The 17,657-nt window shown below is 38.4% G+C and overlaps 1 protein-coding gene across 2 annotated transcripts in view; it reads right to left on the bottom strand.

The window, feature by feature from the left end:
- MAP2K4 (mitogen-activated protein kinase kinase 4) overlaps positions 1-12,569 on the bottom strand; it is a 113,210-nt gene extending 100,641 nt beyond the window's left edge. The window contains exons 1-2 of one of the 2 annotated variants that reach the window (XM_045824491.1): positions 12,388-12,569; positions 3,872-3,904 (exon numbers count right to left, since the gene is read on the bottom strand). In XM_045824491.1, coding sequence (XP_045680447.1) covers positions 3,872-3,904; positions 12,388-12,502 — 148 coding nt within the window. In that variant the 5' untranslated portion in view covers positions 12,503-12,569. The remainder of the gene's footprint in view (positions 1-3,871; positions 3,905-12,387) is intronic. The other variant, XM_045824492.1, reaches the window with a different exon arrangement.
- Positions 12,570-17,657: the final 5,088 nt, after the last annotated feature.

The raw sequence follows: 17,657 nt of genomic DNA, 5'->3' as shown, positions 1-17,657 counted from the left end.
GACTATTTGCCCAACTGCTAACTAGTCTCACTTAGATTAGCACAGGGTTGTTATTTTCTTAGGAAAATTCCTATGCCCTCAAATCCTTAACGGGCCATAATTCCCCTCTAAATAAAAAATCAGAATGCTGATACACTAAAGTAAATTTGACATTTATAAAAGAATTTCTCAAAAACTTTGTTTCTAGGCAAATCTACTACTCCCTTTGAAAAACTGGTTTTATAAAGCAAAGTAAATCATATCCTAAAGAATGTTTACAAGTTAGCTCATTAAAACCACTAAGATATGGTAATCCAAACTTGGTCATAGCTCATACAAATACCTTTACAAGTACAAAATTATTATTTTCAAATGATAAATTAATCAACCTTCTAAATGTTGTTCTACATTGTAAAGAATGTTTTTCCCTTAAGTTGTCTTACATTCAGATTTCAGAAAAGTTCAATGATCCAACAGTGTTAAAAGAAATATAACACCTTTTTAAATAATTATAACTTTATTTATTACTTATTATCTTAAATACACATCATCTTAAACATATATATTTAAAAAATCAAAAAGCAAGTAAATGTACAAACTACAATTGATAAAAAAACCATGAGGTGCAAAGTGGATTTTTATTGAATTTCTATAAAAATCCGATTCCAAAATTAAATATGTAATCTCACACTATTAGCTTGTGTGTGTAAGTACCTACACACACATCTCCAATAAAACTCCACTAACTTACAACAGGCAATTATAATAAACTGATTGGAATAGTGATGTAGCAATATAAAAAACAAAAACTATGTGAAAGTCAAACAGTGGGAAAAAAATTAATCCTTCAGAGCTTCCATTAGTCATCAGAATTATCTTACAATAAGTCTTTTGGATTTGTGATGGAGAATTGAGCCTTTGAAGCAGCAGTATAAAATGTACTGGACCTTCACCAGTATTTAATTTTGTTCTCTTCTGCCTCATCCCCTCCCTACAACTACTGTATGATACGCAAGGTGGGGCAAAAGTCGATTTACAGTTGTTCATATGGAAAATACTATAATAATTAATAAACAATACAAGAAAAAACTGCTTCACATACTCACAACTGTAAACCTACTTTGGCCCACTCCGTGCAATTACTTTTAATGAATTAAATACTATAAATTTTTCTGATAATTTTGAAAAACCTTAGAATAAAATTAGACATTCTGACACTAGAGTGTGTCCTAATAAATGAGAACACAATGCTTCGGTAATTCCAAGCCCTCTATTTTTAAAGAACTAAGTGACAACTTTTAACATCAAGTTCATATCTATATTCCAGAGCAAACTGGAAGACAGACTGTCTGCAAACATTACAAAATAGCAGTTTTAACTTTTAAGACTTGTCAATCACCAGACCAGTTTTGGAAAAAAAAATGTTTAATATATGTAAGCAACTGAAAACTTATCCTAAAATACAGTACCAAAAATGCAAAAAGAAATGCTGTCAACTTACAGCCAGCCATCCCTACCAACATACCAGCTCCAACCCTTCCTCACATGTGTGCTCCCTCTTCTAAAGTCTTCCACTGAAGCCCCAACCAGCACAGACACCTCTACTTAACTCCACAGCAGGGCAGGCCCATTGCTGGATCACCGAGCCATGGTCTCCAGGCAGGAAAGAAGCTATCATGAGACCCAGAGCACCACTCATACTTCTTCTGTCTCACAACAGAACAACAGGAGCAAAGGTGCCCAGCACACATCTGCCCCTGCACCACCTCACTCTGGGTTCAGCTACTCATCAATCAGTAACATCAGTACTTTGAACACTTAACAACCAACAAAGGATCAACTCTCGCCCACTGCAGTAAGGCGTACACCAAGAGCAGGGACCAATTCTATTCATTTCTGTACTCGTAATCTTCCTCACTTTATAGTACCTGTGTCAAATATGTGCTTTGTGAATTAATGTATAGAACTGTGTTGAATCCCAAAAACTGGAAAATAAAGAGAGGAAGAAATAAAAAGGGAGATGTGAGAAAGCAGTCACAGTACAACGAGGTAGTGAAGGCAACCCAAAGCAAGCATCAAAGTGGGACTATATATGCTCCTGTGTTAAGATTCTTTCATGTGTACTGAAGGAGACAACACTGCAAACCTGTTATTTCTATAATAATGGGACAGGGACAGGGCCATTTAAACAATCTGATGGCATTTTTAATCTACCTACAAAGCCATTTATAGACATTGTATACACATTTTAAACTTAACAAAAATCAATACATTTCTCTCATTTTATGCCCACAATAGAACTAAGACAAAAAAGGCAACAATGTGTATGCAGTTTTAAATTTTAAAAACACTGGCATTTTTCTTTAATTTAATGTCAATATATAAAAATTAAAAATTAAATTAAGTACTAAACAAATACTTTATACTAAAGGGTAAATGAATGCTAAAAATTTTCATAGTAAATGTTAAAATTAAAAGCTAGCATAAAATAGTTGTAACTTTGTTACATATGTATCATATATATGTTCATTGTAGAGGGAATTATATACTATTTTTAATTTAAGATAAGAGAAGGATGATAATAATGGACCAACTAAAAAAAATTAACCCAGGATGTAGGTATCCCATTCTATTATTCATTATATATTTACATCATGGGTGAACCACTCAAGAAATAAATCGTTGTTAACTACATTTCAAAGGAAGTCACAGTGTTCAACCAACAGAAATTAAATATTTGACTTCATCAAAAAATTTAGAAACAGAAATGTTTTCTCCAGGTTAAACTGTTTCCTTTGAGCTAACTTTCTTAATAAGAACGATACATATCAGGGGATCTAAAGTGTACAGCATGCTAACTACAGTTAATAATATTGTATTATATGCTTAAAAGTTGCTAAAAGAATAAATCTTAAATGTTCGCAAAAAAATAATTATGTGAGGTTATGGAAGTGTTAACTAATCTTGTTGTTATCATTTCACAACATATAAGTGTGTCAAATCATCACATTGTACACACTAAGTTTACACACTGTTATATGTCAATTATATTTCAATAAGGCTGAGGGGAGAAGACTAATATATATAGAAAAGTGGTTATCATTCTTCCCCACTCTATAAATAGATAAGCAGAAGATGAAACTAGTTACATTATATTTTGGGATCCTTTTATGTTAACTGTAGAATAGTCTCCTTGAGTTGGGATTTTTTAAAACTGCATTTTATACAGTGATATTTAAGCTTAGAATGCATTTCTTTTAGCTTTGCAAATTTTGCTTTTTAATAAAAAACATATTCTGTATTTTATGAAGACTAGTGTTTGAATATAATACACTGGCTTCTAATGGGGGGTGGTGGGAGGCAGGAAGAAGAAAGCAGGTTTTGTTTTAAAGAAAAAAGTAATAAAATGCATTAAATGTATGGCTTAAATAAATTAATTTTAGAGCATGAGACCTCTAATACAGTTGTATACTTTTTGTACTAAAATCTTAAAAGTGAACTTACCTCAACTTGTGACTTAAATCATAGTTAGGTATGACTGCCTATGTATGTACTCCTATCTACACATGAACACCTATATACATCTTTATATACCCATACACATCTTTCCAAAGCTAGTTTTCTTTCTATGCCTATATACATCCAAACATACATATAAATCTTTCCATACACATATACATTAGAATGTGTATGTATGTCTTTCTTCTATTTCAAACAAAAATGAGAATATAACAACAAATTTTTTTGCATTTGGAAAAAGAATGAAAAATGGAAGCTCTTTTAATGTAAAATTGCCATGGTTGGTTAGTTAAAACAATAGTAGACACATTCCCAATACCAAGATGGATATGAAAAAAATAAGTAGCATAGTATCATAAAATGTGTAGCTTACTTTGTGCCTTTTCACAGAAGTTTATCTGAAAGCCTAAAGTAAAAGAGATAATTCCAGTTCATTTACTGTAAATCAAACAAACCAAAATTAGAACATGACATTGCATTTTTATATAACAATTTGAATAAAACAAATTTAAGAACAGTTCAAATCACATAACCCCCACCATCACAGATATAACACATTTCTTTAATAATTTGGCCTTTTCCAATGTAGATATACTTTATTATAAAATTGAAATCCAGTTTACGTTAAAAAAGTTACGTTGTCTTTACCTTTATTTTCATATTCTATTCAATTAAAAAACAAAACAAAACAGCTATTAGCCCTTGGAAGCTAAGAATAATTTTTGAGATAGATTTGTCAATTCTTTCAACCTACAAATTCAGAATATTACAAGCTATTTTACTAACTCAAATTACTGACTTAAACTACTCATGATTAATTACTAACTAGGATTCAAAAGCTTTAGTAGTTCATAAATTGTGAACCTAAACATTTTCTAGTCAGCTACCTCCAAATAATAAGACAATGAACTACTGAGAGGTGCTGAAATTCTCCTAGAGTAGGCCTAATTCAAATAAATAAATAAATAAATAAATAACCATGTTCCTAGGAATAAGACAGAGCAGGACTTTAGTTATAAAAAAAACTGTGAAACATGGACACATTTTCTAAATCCAGTTGAATCTCATTGTCCCTTATGCATACAGTGTACACAGATGTAATTTTTTGTAAAATACGCCCAGTAAAATAAGCTGTTTAAAACAATAGTCTTCTCAAAATTTTCTTTCACCCCCTTAGTTCATTGGGTAAATAGCTGGTATTCTTAGAAGTCTATTTATGCCTTTGCTTATTACTACTTTGGGAAACAAACTGGAGAAAGTACATTTAGAATGAGTATCACTCAAGCTTGTATTTATACAAATTCCATCAAAACTTGTATGAAAAAGAACCAGGACTAAAGGAAAAATATGACTAAGCAGTCTCTCCCATCTAGTTATCAAAATGTTTGGGATTTAAGTAGATAAGGGTATCATCTTTTTGTAGAAAACTTGAAAATGCTAATGTAACTACTGTGACACGAAGGTTACTTTGGTATACAAAAGTAACCAACCCACTGTTTACTTCCTAATGACACAAATGGCAAGACTTCATGGGACAGAGGTACTGGGGGCACACCTGGAGTCAGGGCACAGACACTTCCACTAAAGCTCAATTCGTGCTCTACCAGACCAGCAGCACGAAGACTTCAGGAAGAACAAGTCAAAGATCCATAGGTCTTAGAAACCGAAGCAACTAAAAGCCAGCTAGCCTCCCGCCAAGCAAAGTGAGCGACAAGTCAGGAGGAAAGGGAACTGGCTCTTTGGAAGCAGCAGTGGGACAGAGAGCAGAGGAGCCTGAGCCAGGGGTCCAAAGCCAGGCTCCCACCTGCTCCCACTACAAGGAAGGGAAAGTTCACCTGTACCATAGTTAGAGAGGAAGTTGATGAAACAATGAAACAATTGTAAGGCAATAGTTACTCTTCTCTTTTTAGTTCTAAATACAGGCACCAGTTGCTACTAAGTAGCAAAAATAAAAGATGAGAGAAAAGGTGAACAAAATATCAACATGAATGGGGAAAGGAGCAAGAAAAATAAATTTGAAAAGTTTGAAAAAGAATGAGTTGGATCTGTACATATGTTTGTATAAAAATAAGTTACAGGACAAAACATAGTAAATAGAAACAAATTATAAAGGTGTAGGTAAACTAGAATGTTAGAATGTCACCAATTACTGCTCTAACACTCAGAAGACAAACCCATGTTTTTAAGTACTTTAAAATTCTCAAAACTTCAAGTTCTGCCAGTACAGTATCAATGCAAGTAGCTCAAAAGGAAGGGAGTGAAATTCACAAAGCAAAACTACAGACTTGCACTTTTTACCTAATTATGGAGGAAGTAACCAAGTAAACAGACTCATAACATAATGGCTCACCTTTTCTTTAAAATTCCATTCAATCTTAACAATCAAATCAGATAAACTATTTAGCTAAATCTTTCTAGACCAGGGGTGTCAAACTCATTTTCACCCAGATGTAATTTTAGGACTATATAAATGTAACTACTCCTTAACAAGGTGCTGGCTGGATAAAACAAGGTGGAGGACTAGATTCAGCCTGTGGGCCTTGTGTTTGCCACCTGTGCCATAGGCCAAGCTGCCAAGTCTTCCTCTAACACAAGCACAAGGAGTTTAGTTGTTTGTCACTTTAAAGCTTTAACCTCAAAATGTTAACATGTCTTAAACTGCAAAATTACTCATAGTACATCATTATAGTTCTAACATCTAAGAATTTATCTAAGCTTGCCCAAAATGTCTTTTTCCATTGTACTTAGAGTGAGCCCCAAAAGACTTCCTGCTGCTATTTCTTTAGCTTTCCTTACTTCACTTTTCTCATGCTTAAAAGGGAGCCACCTTAATTTAGTAATTCCAGGTTGTATGCATCATCCAGAAACATTCATGATTTGGTAAGTACTAATCAAATATGCCAGTTCTTCTTCCTCCCTGTGGCCAGTGACTCTTATTTTTTCTGGTTATGTAACTTTAATGCTCTGTTATTATCTCAAACCTTTTCAATTAACCCTAGTATGCCCATGGAGAGACTCTAACTTCTATAAGCCTCAATTTTCTCATCCGTACCATAGAATAATAATACCCAAAAGTGTTTTGTGGTGATTAAATAAGGCAATCTGTCTAAAATGTCCAACACAGACCCTGGAATAAAGTAGGTGAATATTTTCATAGTCATTATTATTCCTGGTCTCTCCCCCAGGTGAGCAGTGATTATGGCACCTTCCCTACCAGACCAGCTTAACCTATGCAAAACCAGTCCCTCTCTCTCCCTTCATTCTCTTCAGCCATCTTAAGACAGTTAAAAGGAAAGAACTCCAGAGGGTAGGGGAATCCCCACCAAACCGCCACATTTCTGCTACAGCCCTGCCTCAACACTGCCTGAGGACTTGAACAACTCCAAAAAAAAGAATACCCCACCTCCATCCCCCCACTGGAAACTAACCTAGATATCAGGGATACTGGCAAATACATCAGGGGAACCCCTTCATGTCTCTTACATTTTAGCAAAGCCAGGCAATGAACAGACACAGGCATGTCAAATACATAGCAGAGCTATATTTGGCAACATTTATCTTGTTTCCCTGTCTTAAATTTTTATCTGATTGTTGGTAAGATGAAATGCAGCTTGAAAAGTCTGTTGTGTCTCTCCCTGTGGTGGAGAATGATGTGTTGAGCTTCAACAATCAAGCTGTGTATGATATGACTGTTATTTTTTTCAAAAAGTCCATCTTGACTTGTGTTTAACTATTGACTAATGCTCCCTTTCACTGTGTAGCCACAAATTAGGCCAATCTTATCAGTCCTTGTCCTTGAATCCTTTCTATGAGTATCCATTAATTCCCAACGAAGCTGAAAGTATAAAGAGACACATGAAGACTTTCTGGAGTTGGGGGGAAAGGAATAGAAGCTAACCCATGCCCATTGGCAAGCAGAGTAATTTGCCCAGATGGCAGATGTATCCAGGATGGCAACGTATGTTATTAACTCTTATGCTAAATGTGTCCCTTTTATATATTAGGCATAGTGTACAAAGAGATCTATTACCTTGCACATCTACACTGGCCTCTTGGGCCTCAAGGCCTAATTAAAGTTTCCTACTTACTTGTAAATTTCTAATCAAAATGCCTCCAAATACAAAATACCAGTGTAAAACCTCCAGCATGTTTAGAGCTCTATTTAGAACATACAGGAGCATCAGGAAGCACTAAGACTCCAAAATTAACCTAAATGTGGCTGGATGCTGAGAGTTTCCACCCTTTAACTGAAACCTAAAATAATCTCTTCTATTTCTGAATCTGCATCACTTCTGGCAAAGATTCTTCTCTCAGCCCTCGATGCCTGAAATGACTAAAAGAGAGCTCAGAGAACTCTGTGAGCCTGTGTAGTAGAGTACTAAGAAAAGCAAAGGCTACCAGGTAGATTAAATACAGGTGGATTAAAACCTACCTGTACCAGGGCAAATTATTTAATTTCAATGTCAGTTCCCAGATCTATATAAGGGGACTACGCCCAACTACCTTTAAAGGATATATACAAGCATCAAATTAGGTAAGGATAGAGAAAAAGAGCTGTTCACTATTAGTTTTCCTTTTTAAGTCTGAATTCAAGTTTCTCAGGCTGTATCACCTGGGCTATCCCTATCTTCTAGAGATGGAGATTGCAAAGGAAACTGACCTAAATTATGAGTGATGGAATTGGTTATGATATCCAGACCCTGAAAAATAAGGAACATGCTACTGGACCAAATTTATCCAGCTTCTCAAAAGAGGTGGAAGAAATAGAATAAAAAATAAAAAAAGCTAGAACACAGAAAAAGGAGACATGACTCAAAAACTACAGTTAACTAATATCACACCTTCAATGAGTTTCAGCACACATCAACTCTGATAAGATGCTTTAAAGGAAAATGTGACAAAAGAAGTATCCTGAAAGTGATGTATTTTTCTGCTTTTTAAATGTTAACCCTAGAGTTGCTCTCATTTTTAGTGGAACACAGTGTAATGCAATATATGCTTTCAGAGGGGACTATTTTTTCTGAGCTGGACTTGTATCAGGTTGTATCAAATAAATGGTAAAAGAAATAGCATGCAACAAACTGGGAAGGTAAGCAATTCTAGGATTTAGAATTATGTATGTACAATGTCTATACAATTCAGTTCTTTAAAATTAACATAAAGGCACCCTCTTATGGTTCTTGGTGAATAAATACTCCAATATAACCACATACAGGGTGTCTCATACATGTTGTATATACTCCAATATTATTGGGAGAAAAAAAGTATATTGATTTTAAATCTTCGCTTTTTCTCAATGGATATACTTCATTACACTTGAAAGGCTTTGTATGTAGAATTACACTATCCTATTTTCACTTAAATTGATATTTATAAAATGTTCAGCTGAGGGTAAATAGGTAAGTCCATAAGTTTTCTGTTACACATCTATATTTGAAACCTAAAAAGAATAACTGTTTAGATTAGCATATTAAGAAAATCAGAGGAACCTACAACATATACTATTTTTCTTATAGAGTACTTTATGAATGCCTCCATGTTTTTCAGAATCAATTATAGATTCTGACCTTTTTTTTTAAGTTTTAAAAAAACTGACATTTCTTAACTACCTGTATAAAGTTTAAGGAAAAGTTTTATTTTTCCCCACTTTGTCTTCTATAATAAATTTAACTTCTTATGTTCATGAGATCTTTTAAATCTATTACATTTTAAGTGACTAGTTACTAAAGGAGGTAACCATCTGTAATAACAGTTCTTATATACTGATATTTTATATTTTTCAAAGCACTTTCACATGCATTCATCTAAACTGCCCTATAAGGTAGGTATTATCCCTATTTTAACAGATGAAATACTCAGAGTTCAGAAAAGGTGGGTAATTTTCCCAACGTCACAGAGCTTGTGCATGGCAGAATAGTAAGTTGAATCTGGGTAGATAATAAAAAATGGAAATCAACAGGTTAGAGAGAAGGACAGGGCACATTAAAAAGGAAGCTAAAGGAACTGAGTGGATCATGAGGGGTTAGGGACTCATCTGCTAATAATGAAAGAGACTAATAAGGAGATTATTAATAAATAACAGAACTGTTATTACCAATGATGATGGCTAACATGTATAATAGCATCCTGATTACATGCCAGCCCCACACTTCACATGCATTTTCAAAGTACCCATGGGGTAAGCATTATTCCTACTTTCCAATTGAGAAACAGGCTTGCAGAGGTTAAATATCTTGCCCACAGTCACAAAAATCTTAAGTCCTGATGAGGGGATTCAAATCCAGGCCTCCAAAGCTCTGGCTGTTAAGCATAGTATTAAGAAAACATTATTTCCCAATCTGGATCACTCTTGAGCCACAGACATCAGAGTGGTCCAAGTTGGGAAATATTAAAAAGGTGTGCAAGGTTATCCAATGCCCCACACAGTGCTGATCACCCAGAAGTAATTCAGATATCTGTTCTATGAAACGTCTCCCATTATATCCTGTTCAAAACAGCATGGTCATTAAAAACTCCCAGAAAGGCAGTGTTGGATGGCAAGTAGAAGCAGACTGTGTGAAGGGGGTAGAAATACAAGGACCACTTCTGTGAAGTTTGATCTAAAGCCAAAGGCCTTTGGTAGATGAAGCACTGGAAGCTAGGCTCTAATATTACAAAACGAGCAAAAAAGAGAGATCCAAAATTACTGCTTAAGCTCATGCTTTACAATCTAAACTCAGCTAGACAATATCCTGAGAATTTCAAGCAATTCTCTTTATTCTGAGTAATCAAAAGAGGTTAAAAAACAGATATAACAAACATGTTCCTGAATCAATCAAGGCTATACACAGTATTGATTTAAAAAAAATCACCCATAATTCAGAGAAAAGTTTGATGTCCTCCTTCTCCCTTTTAAAATGAATTCAGCTTAATAGAAAGTTTTGCTTAGTAGGCATACAAACACAGGGGTGGGGGAGGAGAATAGAGAGTAACAGAATAATTCCTAACCTCAATGACTTTCTTTGCATTCCTAGAACATTCCAAACTCTTTCCCATTTTGGAACCTTCACACCAGTTTCTTCTGCTTAGAACTCTCTTCTTTACCATAAGAGAATCATCCCCCCGAGATGGGTCTTCCTTGACCATCTCATCAAAGCAGTTTGCCTTCTCCCCTATTATCATCTATCACAAAACCCAGCTCGTTTCCTTCCTAACACTTTTCTCCAGCAGTAATTATATTCACTCTTTTCTGTAAATCCAGTCAGTACTAGAGTACTGTGGCTGGCAGTGAGCAAATGTTCAATAATTTTTTTCTGAAAAAAAAAAAAATTATACAGCTTTTTCTAACTACCAATTTCCTTACTCCCCCCAAAAAAACTGACATTATTTTATGTCACCCATTTGGCATAAACAATACAATCCTAAACTGTTATTTTGCTGTTTCATTTCCCCACCACCACCAACTAGGCTGTAAAGCTGTAAGATCAGAAAACCCAAATTGTTCTTCGACTGTATACTGTGCTTTGCAACACAGCAGCTTCCAATAACTAATTCGATTTGAATTAATTATCTGAGGGCCTGCAGAGAAAGTGTCCTCTGAGCTCTGACATCACCCTTTTTATATATCACTGTTCTTTATATATATTAAAATTATGGGGAGGGTGACAGGATTATAAAAATGCATATAATCCTGTCTCTGCTTCATAAATCACACACATTCTCATAAATACTAAATATTCAATAAATGCTGAACCTAACTAGACACACAGTTATGACAGATCAAGGGGGACTTTAGGAAGATTTTAATCAAAGAACACTTTGGTCACTACCAAGGGTACTCCAACTAATTCTGCTAATCATTTAACTAAGTAGTTTGCTAAAGTTGTCAAGAGATTTCTGAGATTCCCTTTTAAAAATAGCATTGCTACTCGAAATCCCCCAGTTAACTTAGGAAATGGTCCCTAATGGGCTAGGGCCTGGTCTTTTCACAAGACCCCCGGTCAAGAGCCACACAGGTCTAACAAACAGTCCCAGTGGTAAAAGCCATTAATTAGAAGAGCTGCCTGAAATGTCCAGACACTCCACAGTGCCACCTTGACTCGTGCCTTTCTACTTCCTGTATCTCTCCATTTAAACCGAATCCACTCGTTATTACTGTTGTTATTTCTGTGTGCAATGATAACACAGACATCCTTGGCCCGGAACAAATGGCTTCTCCCAGGCCAATGGCTGTCTAAATAACTACCTTCCAGGTGGCTCGGGCCTCAGCAAACCCTGCTCCTCCCAGCTCACAGCAACCCTGCAGAAGTTTGGGAACGCAGGGTCCAACAGGACCGCGCAGCCGAGGTCAACTCGGTGGTCTGGCCACAGCTGTGCCGGGAAGGAACCCAAGATGGCCCTGAGAGGGCCCACTGAGGCAGCGGAGAGCGGAGCTGGGGCGCGGGGCCGAGGGGCGCTGGGCCCGGACACCGCCACCGCCTACCTGAGCAGAGGCGGGACACGGAGCCAGGCCCCGCGACGCCGCCCGCCCGCCGCAGCCCAAGCCCGCGCGTTCCCGGAAACGCGGGCGGGGCGCGCGCCAGGTAAGCCACGGCCGCTACCGGGGCGCCGCGGGGACCGGTCGGGCCAGGTGGGCCCCGCCGACCCGCGGGGGAGTCGGGCAGGGCCCAGGGGCCGAACACAGGCGGAGGCCGCGATCGGAGCCTGAGCGGGCCCGAGCCCGGATCCGAGTCGAGCCCTAGGCGGCCGGCCCGGGGCACGAAGCCGGGAGGGAAGGAGCGAGGCGGGCGCGGGCGGCTCCGGTGGCTTCCTCAGCCGGGTCCGGGGGCGTCCGCGGCGGCGGGGACAGGCCGCGACGACGCCGACGGCCACGCCAGGGAGCCGGGGTCTCCGCGCTGCCGCGTTCCTTACCCTGCATGCTGCTGACGGCCGGGTGGCCCGGCGCCGGGGACCCTACGGGGCCCGGGGTGCCGCTGCCGCTGCCACCCCCGGAGCCGCCGCCGCCGCTCGGGCTCGAAGCCGCCATTGTTGGGAGTGAGGAGCCGAGCGGCGCCGCGGCGGCTGCAATGCAGCAAGCTCAACCTCTTGCTCGGCCGAGGGGCGCGGCCTCCGCCGGTCCTGGCCCCGCCCCCGACACGCCCCCGACACGCCCCCGCCGGAGCCCAACGCGGGGCGCCGCAGAAGCTGAGCCAGGAACTGCCCAGGTCGCAGGTGCGGACCCAAAGGCAGTCAGTCAGGCAGGCAGAAGTTCGGCACCCTTGCTACGGGGCATAAAGGCGGTTTGCAGAATTAGGAGTGTGTGTGCATTTGGGGCAACAAAAAGGTACGTAGCTTGCCCAGAAATTTAAGAACCCACTTGTTGGATCTCAAACCCAAAATCAAAATGGTAAAGCTGAAAGCGATTCCAGGCGTCAGGTTTCTTGTCTAACTGGTGACGCGGACCTTCCACCGGGGAGTTCACGCTACCTCTGGCTCCGTCCGAAGCTTCTTTTAGGCCCTACGTAACACCCCAACCCCCTACACTGCCCTGAGGACTCCCAAAACTACTGCATCCCAACACTACTGAATCAGAATCTACATTTCAATAATATCCCCAGATAATATACATATATACCAGGACCTCGTTGTCCAACCTCCTCCCACCCAGACCTTATCTGCGCTGAGACTTCATAGCATGTTGGAAATGTGTCCTCAATCAAAAGAGCCCAGCCTTCTTGCTCCAAACCCAGCCTTAGCCATCAACTTGATTGCTCAGGTGCTAACAGTGGCTAGAGATAGGGGTTAGGGAAAGTAAACTGCGAGAGGAATAAAGACAAATTGAAGGCGAGAGTAGGTAGGTGTCCTGAAGCAGAGGGCCTTTTACATTCTGGCCTGCCGCTGTCCTCACAGAGTTTGGCTGACAGAGCAATAGCTCCAAGTCTAGGTCGTCATAAACATGGCCACATCCCCATCTAAGGAATCAGCAGTGCGCCTTACTTTTGTTCGTTCTGGGGAATCCTAAATGTGAGCTCCGTGGAGGGGAAATCTTATCAGACAGAACCAGAAAGGGAAGTTTCCTACCCAGGCTGTCAGCCCAGGGTGCAGACTAAATATTCTACCTACATCTCCTGCCTAATGCTGATTGGAGAGATATAACAAATGACAAAAGAAAAGGAGGAGCCCTGGCCAGGTGGTCAGTTGGTTGGAGCATTGTCCCATATATCAAAAGGTTGTGGGTTCAATCCCTAGCACAGGTGCCTATGGGAGGCAACTGATTCACGTTTCTCCTGCTGTCTCTCCCTCTCTCTCTAATAGTCATACCCTCAGGTGAGGATTTTTTAAAAAGAGGGGAGGAACTGTGGCTCCCTACCATTCTTCCCTGTTAAGGTGTAGATTGGTAGGTGGCTTCCTTTTCTTTGGATTTTACATTTTAGCTCCTGGAGGAGTTATTATCAATAATCAAATAAAATTCCTCTTTCAGAACATCAACAAAACTTGCTAAATATTAGAAAAAAATTGATGCAGAAAAAAGGGTGTACACACACCTTGCATTTCCATTGGGTCAGCCACTTTGGTATAATGAGAACAGGTATCAACAGTCCCTTAGGTTGCTGGCAACTGAACCAAGTACAGCATCCTGTCATCATCAGGCTCCAGTTGCAAAGTAACCAGATGCCAAATAGCTCTATATGAGCAATTATCTGACACTTTAATCCAGTTCCTGCCAGTAGGGTGCCCCACCAGTCCCTGTTGTCCATATGTCCCTGTAGTGCGTGTGTCTTCTCATTTCTCGTTTCTGCTTCCAGAGTCCCAACCCCATTGTTTGATATGGATAATTGATATATTCATAGTCTTATGTAAAGTGCTACCAGCCCCCTTTTCCAATTATAGGTATTTCTTTAATAGAAACAGTCATTCTTTAATATAAATCCTAGAGGCAACAGTAGAGGTTAGGCAACTACTAGAAAAAAAGTTTCTAAAAACATGCAGTTTTCCCATTTTGTTTAGATTATGTATAGGTTACATTAAGTTCAAAAGGACTTTAATAAAATAAGGAAAACATTGACCTGATTGATATATTTAAATAAACTTAAATAAGAAAAATGTATGTAACAAGTAAACTTAAGGGAAAACATTTAACCTAGGAAATTCATTCAGGAAAATTAAAAGAGTAATATATAATTAATTAGATTTTTTCACTTAATAATACCTAAAGCTGGGATTGTGATAAAAGCGACAGTATGCCTGCATTGATGCTAACATTGTAAACCACTTCATGAGAACCAGGGAAAAGCACCATTGATTAGGTCCACGCATGGGCAAAGTGCATAAGAACCTCAGTTCAAATCAATGAAGTCATGAGATTTTTACTTTTTTACATGCTCATATTTTTCTACTTTATGAGTTGTTTTCTTATGTGTCTTATGATTTGTTTAAACTGAATTGTGTTCCTCAAATATTCATAGGTTGAAGTCCTAACTCCTAATACCTCAGAAAGTCATTGTATTTGGAAATACGGCCTTTGATGAGGTATTAAGTAAAATGAGGTCATATGAGTGGATCCCAATCCAATATGACTAGCATCCTTACAAAGAGAGTAGGACACAGACACATACAGAGGGAAGACTGTGTGCGGGCACAGGGAGAAGAGGCTGTCTACAAGCCAAGGAGAGACGCCTCAAGCCAGGCCAAAACCAACCATTCCGACACCTTGATCTCAGATGTCCACTCTCCAGGTCTGTGAGGAAATACATGTCTGTTGTTTAAACCACCCAGTCCATGGTACTTTGTTCCAGAAGCCCTAACTAACTCATGTATGGTTCAAGAAATGAATGGCTTAAAAGAAGTGTAGCCTTTTTAGTAATGATAATAGTAATTGGCATAATCTTTGGGGAGAGGAAAAGGCAATTAGGCAATACATATCAATAGCCAGCAAATTCACATTTATACAAGATCCTTAAGAAAATCCCAAAATGGGCTTAAAATTCTTGGCTCTGCCATGTAGTGATTTTTCCTTCCCAGTGGAGGGTGGAAGGAATAACAGATATGACCGTTGATAAGAACATTGTGTAGCAGGATCAGTGCCCTGTCCTGACCGAGCCTGCAGAGAAGAGTAACATCGGCATCTTCCCCACTTAGAGCACCTTTGTTTAGAAATCTAGCTTGCTGGTTCTTTTTTATACATATGTCTCAGTGGTTAGATTAAGAGGACATTTTTTGCTTCGTATCCCAAATAAATTGAAAGTAAGTTACAACTGGATTTTACCTTAGGACCCCAATTTCAGCTTCTGAGAAGGAAGTAAGAAGGGTCAGACACCTCAATTTAGCTGGAACAATCACCAGATATTTGCTCAGCAGTGGGCTGTGAGCAAAACCCATCTTCCATCCATCCCAAAATCACTGAAGGCTCCAGACCAGGTCATCCAATGACTGATTTTTCCTCTTTAGGCAGAGGGCTGTGAGCTGTGCGGTTTCGGATATTGGTTGAACATTTGCATTTAATTGAAAATAAAGGGCATGTGAGAAGCTTTGGCTGGTTTATGCCATCAAAAGAACCAAAATTCTGTCTGGTTCAGATAAAAGAAGACATTACTTTTGATTATTAACAATCGTGCATGGGTATAAAGATTTCTAGGTAAATTATTCATCGCAATATTACTTACAGGAGAAAAAGTAGAAACACTTCACTCTAAGTCACTATGACTAAGTGAAAGGTAATAGTGGTAGTATTAGCTGTGGTCTCACCAGATACAAATATATACTGTAAAGATATGATTCTCACCTGTTAGAACCATGCTTATAGCCTGTCTTCATATTTTCTATTATTTATCTATCCTCACTATTTTTTTAAAAAAATGAAACTAAAATGGAAAAAAAAGAAAACATTGGGCACATCTTTGGGAGTGGAGGAAGTGCAAGGTGATTGACTGGGAAGGGCAGGAGGGATCTTTCAAAGGTAACAGCCATGCTCTGTACTAGAGGTTTAGGTCACACAAATATATGCCCTTGTCAAAGTGCAGCAATTATATGCTCAGGATTTGTCCACTTTGATGTGTATAAGTTATACATCAAAAGAAAAAACAATAAATAAAAATTGAACTCTAGCTAATGGTATAAATCCTAAAGTATTCAAAAGGACGTGTACTGCTATCTGCAATTTACCTTGAAATATGTCAAAAACAAGACGGATGAATGAAAGCCTAGTGGGATAGATATGTAGATAGGTATGTGCTAACACAAGAATAATGGAAATGAAATGGTAATGAGAAAATCTAGGTATGGGATTAGACTGATGTTAACTACAAGTTTTTCAACTGTATGCTTGAAATTTTTCATAATAAAACATTAGGGAAGGTAAAAACAATAAATTTTTTAAATCACACAAAAATTAAACATATTGCTAAAGTGAATTGCCCCCTAGAGCAAAAATTACAAACCAAATAATATATTTGAGTAAGTATAAATTTAGACAACCTCCCACACCCCCTGCTTTCAGCAACCACTAGCCTGCTGTCTGTCTCCATAGATTTGCCTAACTAATCTGTCTAATTGGGTAGTTTCCTTATAAAAATCAGGACATATTGAAACTTATCCAAAAGAAAGGCATGGCCTAGGCTATAGCCATGTAGAGTCTTCATATGTGAGGACACATGTCACTATGGACTAACCTGAGACCACACGGGCACCTTTGACTAACTCAAGACCGCAGAATTTAATAATCACTTAAGTAACAGTATCTGGTTTGAATTTTAATAACATTTTTTGTTTCATGGAGGGGTTTTTTGAGGAACAGCTTTATTTAGCTGTAATTCATATACCATATAATGAATTGTACAATTCACTGAGTTTTAGTATATTCTCAGAGTTTAGGATATTTCATGACCCCAAAAGAAAGTCCATACCATTTGCAGTCTCTTTCGATTGGCCCCCAACCTCTCACACCCCCAACTTTAGGCAACCACTAATCTGCTCTCTGTCTCCATATATTTGCTTATTCTAGACATTTCAAATAAATTAAAGCATATAGCATGTGGTCTTTTCTTTCTGATTTCTTTCACTATGCATAATATTTTAAGGCTCATCCATGATCATAGCATGTATCAACACTTCATTTTCATGGCTAGAGAATATTCCATTGTATGAATATACCAGTTTTCTTTTTTATGCCCATTAATAGACAGCTTTGGGTATTTCTACCCTTT

Source organism: Phyllostomus hastatus, unplaced genomic scaffold (genome assembly GCF_019186645.2).
Source record: "Phyllostomus hastatus isolate PE091 unplaced genomic scaffold, TTU_PhHast_1.1 phas_scaffold_55, whole genome shotgun sequence".
Taxonomy (NCBI): domain Eukaryota; kingdom Metazoa; phylum Chordata; class Mammalia; order Chiroptera; family Phyllostomidae; genus Phyllostomus; species Phyllostomus hastatus.
Note: the sequence above shows the minus strand (reverse complement) of the source record. Positions and strands in the feature narration are given on the sequence as shown.